Source organism: Prionailurus bengalensis, chromosome X, assembly GCF_016509475.1.
Source record: "Prionailurus bengalensis isolate Pbe53 chromosome X, Fcat_Pben_1.1_paternal_pri, whole genome shotgun sequence".
In the NCBI taxonomy this organism is placed as follows: domain Eukaryota; kingdom Metazoa; phylum Chordata; class Mammalia; order Carnivora; family Felidae; genus Prionailurus; species Prionailurus bengalensis.
Window position 1 is genome coordinate 46,434,403 of NC_057361.1, and position 12,250 is coordinate 46,446,652.

A 12,250-nucleotide genomic window follows, 5' to 3' on the forward strand; every position below is an offset into this window, starting at 1 on the left:
GGGAGAGAAGTCCACAGAGGAGGAGGATAGGTTCAGTCTAGGACTCTGGGTTCAACTTTATTTTAAATGTTGACATTGGCACTTTTTTTTAGAGGTTACTTCCCCTCCAGCTTTACTGAGATATAGCTGATGTATAATACCCTACAAGTTTAAGGTGTACAACACGTTGACCTGATACACTTATATATTGCAAAATAATTACTACCACAGAACTTTTGACCTGTTAAATAAGTAAAAAGACCTACCCATTGCTCCCAAAAGGGCTACTATATGGAACATGTCAGAGACTGCTAGTTGCCCCCCAATATTCATCCTCACCCTCTCTCACAACAATATGAATTTCTAACTGGTACATGACCATCTGGAGTAAGAACCACATTTTCCAGTCTTCCTTGTAACTAGACATGGCCACGTGACTAAGCTGTGACTAACAGGAGATGAATGGAAATGACGCGCGTCTTGCTCTGTCCTTCTGCCACTTCCCTCTCCTACTGGCTGTCATACAGACGTGAAAAGAACCATCCTGAGGTGTTGCCCTCAAACACATGGCCCAGAGCGCTCACCATCACATCATGTATCTAACTATTGCTATGTGAAGTCTCTATTAGAGTTGTCGAATAAAGATAAAAGAGGAATGAGAAAGAAGCACGGGTAGATTCCAGATGAACACCACCACCACAAAGGACATCGCTACACCATTCCTACCCCTTGTCCTTGTTTCCTGAGCACTCACCGGCACACCATGGGACATGAGGGTATTGGGATTCATGAGGGTGACAAGTTGGTGCAGGAGGTCAGGCTGGCTATCAAAGAGCTCAGGTGTCAGCTTCTTCATCACCTCTTCCAAATGTTCTGCTGCAAGTGAGGGTACCCCATACCAGGTCTTCGGCTCACCCCTGGCCATGTGGAAAGGGGACATATGGAGTGGTCACACACATGGTCCTCAGGGGGCCTACCCTGCCTCCCCAGCTTCCCAGGGCCCCCGCTCACCAATGGAGGTAGTTAATGGAGTAACTCCAGTGATCCTCAATATGCCAGCAAAAGGCTGAAAAGACCATGCCCACATAGAGCCAGGGCACCTTCATGCCAGAAATATCTGCATTGATGTGGCATAGTACAGACTGCTCCAACACTGGCATCACATTCAGGTTCCAACCACTGGTAGCATACTCCTGTCAGGTTGGGTATTTGTGGATAGGGGAAGAGGGTTATACTAAGGAACCGAGAGCTTTAGCCCAGGGAACCTTAATTTTGAGGTCATAGACTTTTTTTTTTTTAACGTTTATTTATCTTTGAGACAGAGAGAGACAGAGCATGAACAGGGGAGGGGCAGAGGGAGAGGGAGACACAGAATCCGAAACAGGCTCCAGGCTATGAGCTGTCAGCCCAGAGCCCGACGCAGGGCTCGAACTCACGGACCGCGAGATCATGACCTGAGCCGAAGTCGGCCGCCCAACCGACCAAGCCACCCAGGCGCCCCGAGGTCATAGACCTTTTTGACACATCTAAGAAATATTATAGACATTCTCCACCTCCCACCCACCCTCCACCAAATGCATGCACACAAAATTTCAATTCGCTTCGATTTTAGCAAGTTTTACAGATATACTCACCCACCAAAATACCTGCAAGTTAAAGGCCCCCGCATTGGACCAAAATGCACCCTTCTCTTGAGGTAGGCCTGGGCCCTCATTTTTTTTCCTGCACATACAGTCTCAGTCCCTGAACACTTCTTATGAATGAGCCAGGCACCCTGCCAAGTATTTCATATACCTTCTCATTTAATTATTACAAATTTGTAAGGTAGGTACTATCCCCATCCTACAAAGAAGTAGCCAATCTCGTGGCTAGAGATGCCATTCCAGATACTAGGCTGTGTTCTTTACATGTACCACCTTCATCTAAATCTCACAGCAACTCTATGAGGCAGGCATAATGATCCCCACCCAAAAGAGATATTGAATGACCTGCCAAAGCTCACACCACTGACATATAATCATGAATCATCCACTCACCTCCTCCTCAGGGGTTAGGTGCCGCTTACTGTCACTGACGGGGAAACCGCTACCAAATTCTTTGGAATGGATGTCAGCCCCATACTCAACAGTCACATCTTCCTCAATGCTGTTTACCAACCGCCAGAACTCCTTTTCCACGAGTTCTGTGGGCACCATCTGGAGAACAGGGGTAGATGACCATGGCCCCAGTGACTCAGGAGAGCTAAGACCACCAGGCACCAACACCTACGACCCTAACCCTGACACTACCCCAGCCCTCCATCACCTACGTGCACAGGCATGTTGAAGTAATCGGCTTTAAAGGAGTCAGCCATCTCGCCAAAGCTCTGCAGAGTGTATTCCCGGGTAGCCTGCTCAAAGCCAAAGGCTTCAGGGGGGCGCTTACACTCCTGAAACCCAAAGGAGAACATGTCACCAAGGTAGAGGGCACAGGGGTGGAGATTCCTCAAAAGCGGAGCTGGAATATGGGGTAGGAGCAGGGAACAAGAACAGCCCTAGGTCTGTACTCAAGGCCCCTGAGGCAGACCTCACTTTATAGCTCCACCTTTTTCTCCTAGCACCTCAGCTTAGTCTTTTCATTCCCCACATGCACTGCCCTGCCATGCTTTTGCTCTTTTCTTCCTTTAGGACTTTACTACCTAAACCATGAACTCAGACTTAAATATGCTATCCTATATTCTTCTGCCATTTTTTTCTCTTGGGCTAAAATAGGAGTTTAAGCAGGGTGTGTAAGGAAGCTTTCTTAATGCCCAGCCTGGAACTACAAGCCTGAGAAAATGGCACTGAATGTTCTAGTAGCTCAGAGGATGGAAAACGAAGGCACTAGCTCCTACGCTGTCAAACCCTACACTATTCCTGTTCTTTAGACTGTCTCAGAAGACAGGATGTTGAGTCTACCTCACTTTGTACCTATGTTCATGGTTTTAGATGAGAGCTGTATGTACCCCAGAGTTAGACTCATGTCTGAAAAATCAATGTCAATCTGGTCCACTGGCCCACAACCACTTAAAGAGAGCCAAGCAGAGCTGACAGCCTTCATTGTCTATGATACTACTGGCGTCCAAACTCCTCCCTGAAGGAATCTCCACCACTACACCAAGGCCATTATGCACTGCCCCGGTCTCTTTCCTCAGCTGTGAGTGTGCACATGCACACCCAGTCTCTATGACCACAGCTGAGTCTCTAAGACAAGAGACCATCCACATTTGCTCTCCAGAAACCCACAGAGAAATGTAGATGAGTGCCCAGAATTTGGACGAAGGTAGAAAGCTCATGAAACAGACCTGACAGACAGACCAGGCCTCTCAGCCCTCACTGCTGCTTCAGATGCTCGCTCTCCTTACTTGTCCCTCTTGCACTAGGCACATTTGCCCCAAATACTCTTGCTCCAGCATGCCTCCATTCCCAGGTTTAGAAAGCCTGCCCATCTCTTCTAGTTAAAGCCTATATCACTGCAAACCAATCAAATTACCAAAACAAAAGGAAAACTAAGTATTATAACCATATGATGGACCCCCCAAAAGAAAAATTAAATCATACCCATGAATAAATTTAATATAGAAAATGATCATAAAGTAGCAAATGAAAATATACAGTAAGAGCCCAAACTCGTTAAAGGTAGTTATATATATGCAACAACAAAAAGATGAGAAGAAAATATACCAGACTATTAACAATGGTTGTCTCTAGATGGTGAGATGATAGGTAATTTGTCTATTTTCCAAGCTTTCTAAAAAAAACAAAGAATAAAAAACTTGGAAATCAAAAGAACAACTTTTTCTTCATATTCCTGTTCTCCAAATCTCATTCCTGACACATTCCCTGATTACTACCCTTAGTCATCTTCCTCTCCTCTGAACTTCTACACCTCAGAGTTTCTAACACCTAATTTAGCATTTGACTATACATCAGCATACCATGTGTCCAATCATGACTCTCACTGCCCCAGGTGGTCTGGGAGCTCCCAGAGGACATAAGCAAAGGCTAAGTCTCCTCCTCTTCTTTCTCCTAACACTCTGCCCAGCCTAGCCCCACGCTGGAACCCAAAATATTAAACTGTGGCTGAACTAGGAAGCTGTTCTCAATAAGGCCAGATGAAGGAAGGCAAAAATACCCTATGGGGCAGACATGATCTGGGGCTGTGAAGGCCTTACCGCCATGACACACTTTGGGCACCTCCAGACACCCTTGGGAATCTCAGGCAGAGGAGGCAGCAGGCAGAAGATGTGGTAGTTGTCATCACAGCCATCACACAGCAGAAGCTTGTCATCCTCATCCCCTCGGGAACACATCCGGCAAACATAGGACTCGATCTGCCAGGGAAAGGAGGCAACAGTTCATCAATCTAAGCCCTGTCCAGCCTTCAAACTGTCCTCCAGACAGTACTCTAGTCCACATAACTCTCCAATAGAAACCCACCATGCTTGCTGGCTAGATTAGTCATAGCCCTGTGACAGGCTAGTCATGCTAGTTCTGGAGTTTAACTGTGTGCACATACCATCTCCCCAAATAAACTGGTAGAGCTGTGAGAGCGGAGTCTTTATCATTCAGTCGTGAATCTCCCATTTTTATTCATTCAACAAACACTGAGCACTTATGTGTTCAACACTGTGCTGGACTCTGAAGTACAGCAATGAATAAATATGGTACCTGCCTCCTAAAGGCATACAGTACTCCAGAGACACATATTCATAAAAATTAAAGGGCAATGTGGCAATTGCCAATATTGGCCCATGAAAGTTACTATGGGAGCCTAGAGAAGGGAGCCCTCAAATCAGCCAGAGATAAGGAGGGATAGCCTTGAGGAAGGACTTCACTGAAAAGGGGACACTTGACAGTGACATTTGAAACTGACCAAAACCTGAATGCAAACTGAAGTCTGGCAATGGGGCAGAGCACAGGGGAAAACTTCCAGGCAGAAGAAACAGCATGTGCAAAGGGATGGGGGCAAGAAAGAGCATGGCGCATCTCAGGGGAAAAAACAAACATACCTACAAGTAGTTCAGTGTGGCTATAGCAGAGGAGTGAGGTGGGCAGTGCTGGGGAATGAGGCTAGAGGTCAGCAGGGACTGGATCATGCATGATAATGAGGAGCTTAGCCTTTATCCTGAAGCAATGGAGAGGGAGTCTCCTTCTTTGGACCCTTCCAGCACTTCATGTTGACAGCACTTGATCACCCTTTCTTGTCCTCTGTTCCATGTGAGTTGGCCTTGTTTCCCCAATTAAGTGAGCTACCTGAAGGCAGGGCCCACCAGGCCCACTTTTCTGCTTAACGCAACCTGGTCCAGAGCCATGCTGGGGAAATGCTCGTTGAAGGGATGAGAAGCAGAGCATTAAGAAGTCAGGGCTGGGTCCTTACAAACTGGGCATTGCTGTGGTTCCTCCGCAGTCTCATGGTCATCTTGGTGCAGGGCTCTGGGCTGTGACTCAGCTCCTCCTTGCTCTCCAGGAAGGTCTTAGGTGAGGTTGACTCCACCTTCACATCCCCGCCTGACTCCTCCTTCACCACTACGGTGGGGGGACACTCAGGCCCTTCCTTATCTGGGAGAGGGAAGAGTGGCTCTAAAGTACAGGTCTAGAACAGTCAGGGCCCCGCCTCCTCTCCCCAGGCGAAGCCACCATCCTTCACACTGCCCCAGCCTGTCAGGCCTCACCTTTCTTCCGCAGAGTCTTATCCTTGGCCATGAGGCCCAGGCCCATCATCTTGGGGCCTGCCCCATAGATCTGTAGCTTCTTCAGTTCCGGATTCTTTTCAATGTCTTCTTCCGTGGGTTCCGGCTGGGAGAAAAAAAGGAAATGAATCAAGCCTGCTATCTGAGGCAGACTGCCCATCCTAAAAGAACAATAGCTTGGACTATATATCACTTGAGCTCATGCCAGGGACTAAGGCAAGGGCAGGCCTGGGCAGAGCTGCTTTTTGGAGACTAGGGTTAAGTGAGCTCCCCCCTCAGCCCTCTCTTGGAAAAAAATTAAGATGCAATTTGTTTTCCCAACTGTAAAACAAGAATATTAACTCCTACCTTACAGAGAGGCTTACAAAGAGTTTTGGGGATAACATATATAAAGAAATCTAATAGTGTTTGACACTACCAATAAATGACAGTGACTAATACGATCTACTAAATGACATGCTTTGGTGAGCCCAGGGACAATGTCTATCTTATTCTACTGTATCCCCAGTGCCTAGAAGAATGTCTGGCACACAAGCTTCTGCCTAAAGCTAGGATACAGGTATAAGGGAAAAGAAGAGTTCAACCCCTACGAGCAGAGTGAGTCAGGAAAGAACAAGATAGGCAAGAAGGGCCAGCACAGAAAAGATACTGTACGAGGAGATCAAGACCCAGCTCAGAAGCTGGAGGGGGGCACACTTCTGCTCAGAACTCAGCGAGTGGAGTGAAGAAAAGTGGAACAGGGAACAGAACTCTGGTCAGAGGAAGGGAGAGGACTCCCACTTCCAAAGCTCTGAGTTAGAAGTGAAGTACTCACATCAGGCTGCAGTCTCTTGGCCCGCCGGCCATAGCTATTGAACTTGGAAGGTTGCACGGACTGTCGAAGGGGGATACTGTGGGGTTTGTATTCCTTGTCCTTTTCCTCATTATCAAATGGACGTGTGTTGCACTGCTGGGGACAAGTGAGGAGTAAGGGTGAGGGTATGGGGCCCTAAACCCCAACAATGACTTCCCTCTACCCTTACCCAATGGCAAACCAAGCTGTGGCTGCACCCACATGGCCCACACCAAAAGGCCATGCTCAACTGGTCGTTACCCATGACACCAGCACACAGTTTGAGAATTCTTCTCTTGCCTTTGCTTAGGTCATTCCTCCTTCAAACCACCTCCCCACAACCATCTCCCTAACTAAATCAGATGCCATCTCTTCCCAGACCTCTCCAAGTCCAAAATGTCTCTCCCTCCTTGGAATTCCTTTATCAGTTAAAACTTTGTTATATATTGGATAGTAGGCTGGCCCTGTGGGCAACTCCAGGACCTCTGATCCTGGGCAGCATGGAAGAGAATAAGCACCACTAAAAAAGGGTAGAGTCTAGCTCCCAGGTGTCCAGTTCTCTGAACCAGTTCCATTAAGAGCCAAGTGTGGGAGAGCTGCATCTAGTGTGGGGGGGAAAGCCTTTTTCCACCCCAGCCTGGCATCCTTACCACCAGGTTGGCTCCAGACTGGTACATCTCATAGGGGTAAACGATGCGTTCATAGTGGGAGCGTAGCAGGGAACCAATGTTTTTGCCTGGTGGGTAGTTGAGGCGCTGGGCCACCCGGGCCCACCGACGGTCTTTGCAGATGGCTTCATAGCCACCTTCCTCCACCACGATCTGCAGGGACAAGCAGGAAGGGATGTGGATGTGCTGTGTGTATGTACATGAGGGAATAGGCCTGCAGAAAGGGAAATGAGGACAAGTCCGGCCCCTCACTTCAGTGAGGACTATTCCCTCCTTCTACCACCACCACTCAGATTCAAATTGCAGTAGGAAACACCAAGAAGTTCTGACAACAGCTCATGTGCTACCAGGCTGTGCCCTTCCACTGCAGCCTAGAGATCTAATATCCAAACCAAGGGAGCCCCCAGAGTACCAAGGATATTAAGGGGTGGGGAGGGGTTTGGGAAAAACCTTCTCTTACTTTGCTGAGGCTGTAGAGGTCCAAGATCCGCCGTTCTACATTGGGAATTTTTAAGGAGGAGCCCTGGATTTCCCAGAATTTGGCAATCTGGTCCAAATAGTTCAGCTTCACTCTTGTCTGGGCCTGGAGAAGAAATTGGTCAAAGAGGATGGCCTCCCCCTCCACCTGAGCCCCATCTTCTGGCCTAATCTTAGGAGAGAAGAACGTGTACAGAGCAGCCCACCATCCAAGGCCTCTCCCCGTGAAATGGATCCCAAACTCTAGGCAGTGCTTAGCCCACCTCTCTCGCATCTCTGCCACCTTCTAGTCAATAGGATAAGCCCAAGGTTCCAAAACAGAGAGGGTTAGGTCACAACAGCTCTCTCAATCTCTTCGACAGGGCTGTGTGAATATCACCATTCCTGTTACAGACAGCCTCTGTTTCCTTAAGTCACAGAGCAGATATCAAGAGATCTGAACGTCAAATAACTTAAGTTTCAGCTTGTTTCCTGCTATTGATTTGCTTGTATAGCCTTCTATTCTCTGAAACTCCATTTTCTGATTATAAGGGGGAACTAACATAACTGCCCAGTCCACTTACTCCAGAAGGGTGGAGTTATGAGAGAAACAGGAAGACCCTCTGGAAACTCCAGAATTGTATCTAAGTTCTAGGCACGTTTCAGATTGAAGGCTCCAAAAGAGCACATTTACCTCTTCTTATGCACCACAGAACTTGTCCCATGGTGGCTGAAGGCTGAGAGTGCATGCTGGAGACAGAATGGCCTAAAGAACTAAGAGACAGTATACCAAAGCAGCACTGGCACCTGACCAACCCAGGACCCGATGTGGGCCAAGTATCCTAGGAACAAGGCATGTACCTTGCTTGCTTCCCTGAAATCTCAGTGACCCAAGAAAGGCTCCCCAAAGCTCTAAGTCTAGAACCACCTTGCCCTGGTCAGATAGCCTAATTCTATGGAAAACTAGATAAGTCACTACCATTCACCGCCTTGTTCAGATCCCATTAGAAAAACAGAAACAGTTCTATTTCATAGATGGGGAAAACTAAGGTCTATTTGTGGAAAGAAACAACCTATGGCTATTTAACTGCAGAAACCTGGAAGAGGCCAGCAACTCTACTCCCTCCATCTTAGCTTTCCAATCTTGGCCTCTTCGTTGCTCCTCCCCATCAACAGCCAGCACAGTATCTCTAGAAAACCTGCCCTTGTCCCATGCTAGGTGACACCTTGCACTAGCTGCACCTCCATAGATCTATTTCTTTAGGATCCATTTCTTTAAGGAACTTATACCCCATTCATGAGATGATTTTTTTCCCTGACCAGGACAGCTCCTAGATTGACCCTACAACAGTGGTTCTCAATGAGGAACAATTTTGCTCCCTGGGGGGATATTTAGCAATGACTGGAGACATTTTTGATTGTTATAACTGGGAAAAGGTATTACTGGCATCTAACAAGTAGAAGCCAAGGGTACTGAAAAACATCCTACAATGCATAGGATAGCCCCTCCATGACAAAAAATTATCTGGGCCAAAATGTCAATAGCATCAAGGTTGAGGAACTGTAGTCTAGAAACAAGGAAGCTTTTAGGTCATAAGTTTCCAGTAGGGCCCAATACACTCCCCCTCCCCAGGGCATCTAGTAAGGTTTATGGATACATAATGAGAGAAAAAGGTGGTAACATAGTTCTCAACTGTATCTTCCCTGGGAAACTCCAGGATCTTCCTAGGAACTGGTTTCAAAGCACACACTCTCATTATCCCAGGGCATTCTCAAGCCCTTAGTGGAGAACCTCACCTATCCATGCACAGAGCCTGGACTTCCTGTACAGAAAAGGGAGAGGGAAAAGCCTACCTGCTGACCCCTGTCCAAGTTTATAACCATTCTAGCCTTGATAAAGACCAGTTCTTGTGTTGTTCCTGCCCCCCCTCTACCTCATGTCCCACCTCACCAAGCCCCATAGAAGGCAGGCCAGAAGCACAGGATTGTGGATGAATTGGATAATGAGACCACATTCAGCTGGCCAAGCATGAAAGGGCTCAGCCAACCCCCTATTTCCCTTTTGTTGACTCAGTTACAGTAGGCTGGCTGACAGGGGACTTTCAGAAGTAGCAAACCTTTAGGGAAAGGGGCGTCCCTAGTCTTTGAGCTATCATATTAGAGATCCTAAATGCTCCTGCTCTTGGTTATACACAGAGCTCTAAAGCTTCCTCTATGACCTCCATGCAACTTCACAGGAGAGAGAATAAAGGCATAGTCAGGTAAAGCACCTTAGCTCAAGAAGGTATGAGGGAAGTGGAATCGGAGTTCATATATCCAACCCCGCCACCAGCTGCTAGTCTTCTCACCTCTAGTTCATTCAGCCTCTGGATTCGGGGAGTAAACCTGAAGTTGTCCACTTCTACAGCAAAGGGTGGCTGCCAGTCCTGGGGGGTTACACAGAGGGGAAAGGGAGTTGAGTTATTCCAGCATAGTGCAAGGCCAGAGGGCACCACAAGCAGCTCAGCACCCCATTTGTTCCTTCCCAGACCTCTAGCCACCCCAGGCCCTTTAACTTGGCAAACACCCAACCCACTACCTGCCCCCCAGAACGCACCACAGGGCTCTAGAAGTCCCTCAAGTCCATACTCAATGCCCCAAGCATTGAAATTTCTCCCAAGTCCCTCCAACAGTACAGCACCAGGATTTCAAGAAAGAGAGAGATGGCGCCCAAAACAGCTGACCTCAAACTCTCCCTACATCCACATTAACTCCTTGTTCCCCAGGCATGTACTGTAGGACATAGTCTGGAAGTACTGGTAAGCACAGGGATCTGGAGTCAGAAGACCAGGGTTCATGTTCTAGCTCCACTACTTACTAGCTGTGGGATTTTACTTTTCTGAACCTGTTTTCTCATCTGTAAGGTGGGAATATGAACACTTGCCCTGGTTTCCTCATAATACTGATAACGGCAAATTAAATTGGTTTTCAAATGAAAAATGTTATTCAAAGGAGTCATCCTTAAGACCTGGTATCTTAAGCTAACTCCACCACCTAATATACACGTAGGGTAGCTCAGCTCCAATTCTGCCAGGATTTAAAGGTTCAGGCCTTTAATGTCTTCTCTCAGTTGAAAGGGCCTGAGACATGTGCTGTAGGGAAAAGCAAGGGATGGGGAGCAAGAATCTGCATCATTCACCCAGTCTGGAAGGCTTCTTATGGGTCCTCTCTCAGACACCTGCCTGGTACAGGAAAAGGGGGGGGGGGGAAGCGGGGGAAAGGGTTAGTGATGGGATACCCAACCGTGGTCGCAAAGAACAGGAGAATTTGAGGAGAAGGAAGTTGCGGAAGGATAATGGAAGTGGGGGGTGACTGCCATGCCAAGTTGAGGCTTGTTGTGTCCTACCAAAGGGTAACTGTGGGGAGCCCCTCCCTGATGGCCTTTTCTCCAAAACCTCCCATGCAGTCCTCTCCTCCCCAAAGCCCTAGCTCCTGCTGGGGTGGTAAAAACTACCCAGAGTAACCTAGACCAATGCTCTCATTTTATGAATGGGGAAAGTGAGGCCCAGATATGAATTGTGATTTCTCCAAAATCACATGCTGATTTAGTGGTAGAGTCAGACTAGAACCCAGGTCTTCAGACCTCTAGTCCAAGGCTTTGTACAACACCAGGATACCAGTGTTCATACACACATGCATACATATGGAAGTGGGGGGTAGTAAAAGAGAAGAAAAAGCTGTTGGCCTTTTCTGCACACACACTTTTAGGAAAGAGGCCAGAGGACCCTTACTTGCAGGCACACATACTCTCCTCAATCCCCCAACCCCCAGCCGAAGCAGGTTTGCAGCAAACACCTGCGGCTCAGTGAAGCAGGGGCAAATTAAAAAAAAAAGAAAAAGAAAAAGAAAAGAGAGAGAAAAGAGACTAAAATGGTATGGCTCAAGCCCAGACAAGCTCCTCATGCCCTCTTGCCACCCACCAGTAGGGCACTCCCCTTAGCGCAGGTAGAAAGGTACTCAAACCCAAAACTCCAGGAACCCTTCTTTCCTGCTGAATCAAGTTCTGGATAAGAATAAGCACAGCATCAAGCAACCGGACAGGAAATGGCAGAACCGAATCCTAGAGCAGGAGCTGTGGGTGCAACAGATAGCTGGGGAAGGTCCAGCAAACCCCCACCCAGCTCTCCCTGGAACCTATGAGCTCCTTCATTCTGCCTTCAGTCTCCTACTCCTGTGTGCCAAACACACCCGTATTATTAGGATGGTGATAAAAAAGTTGGCTACCCGATGCAGGAACCAAGAGCCTTCCAAGATCCCCTGGGTCTACTCCAGGGTACCAACACTCTCCTCCCACCCACCTTCCCCAAGAGCAGCAGTCAACTGTCTAGCAATTCAAAGCCCAAATCGCCCTTCCTCAGGCAAACCTCCAATTTCCAAGAACCCACCCATACACAGGTTCCCACCCTGGGCTGAAGCACCACTTGGGCAAGGGCTTCAAATTCCAGCTAGATGGCCTGGCTGCCTAAAGGTGGCGTATGAGCAGCTCTACAAGAGGAAAAAACTGAACAAAACCAGAGAGACTAGGTCTCCTGGATTTGAGGGAAGTACACTGTTGGGGTAGAGAAG

General features: G+C 47.9%; 1 protein-coding gene across 25 annotated transcripts in view; it reads right to left on the reverse strand.

The window, feature by feature from the left end:
- Positions 1-12,250, reverse strand: part of KDM5C (lysine demethylase 5C) — a 32,399-nt gene that overhangs the window by 17,782 nt on the left and 2,367 nt on the right. For 10 of the 25 annotated variants that reach the window (XM_043570353.1, XM_043570347.1, XM_043570354.1 and 7 more), the window contains exons 2-12: positions 9,994-10,071; positions 7,650-7,772; positions 7,172-7,342; positions 6,504-6,638; positions 5,672-5,795; positions 5,377-5,558; positions 4,172-4,330; positions 2,288-2,407; positions 2,016-2,174; positions 991-1,172; positions 734-896 (exon numbers count right to left, since the gene is read on the reverse strand). In XM_043570353.1, coding sequence (XP_043426288.1) covers positions 734-896; positions 991-1,172; positions 2,016-2,174; positions 2,288-2,407; positions 4,172-4,330; positions 5,377-5,558; positions 5,672-5,795; positions 6,504-6,638; positions 7,172-7,342; positions 7,650-7,772; positions 9,994-10,071 — 1,596 coding nt within the window. Of the gene's footprint in view, positions 1-733; positions 897-990; positions 1,173-2,015; positions 2,175-2,287; positions 2,408-4,171; positions 4,331-5,008; positions 5,284-5,376; positions 5,559-5,671; positions 5,796-6,503; positions 6,639-7,171; positions 7,343-7,649; positions 7,773-9,993; positions 10,072-12,250 lie in introns of those variants that run through there. The other 15 variants (XM_043570355.1, XM_043570342.1, XM_043570344.1 and 12 more) reach the window with 8 other exon arrangements.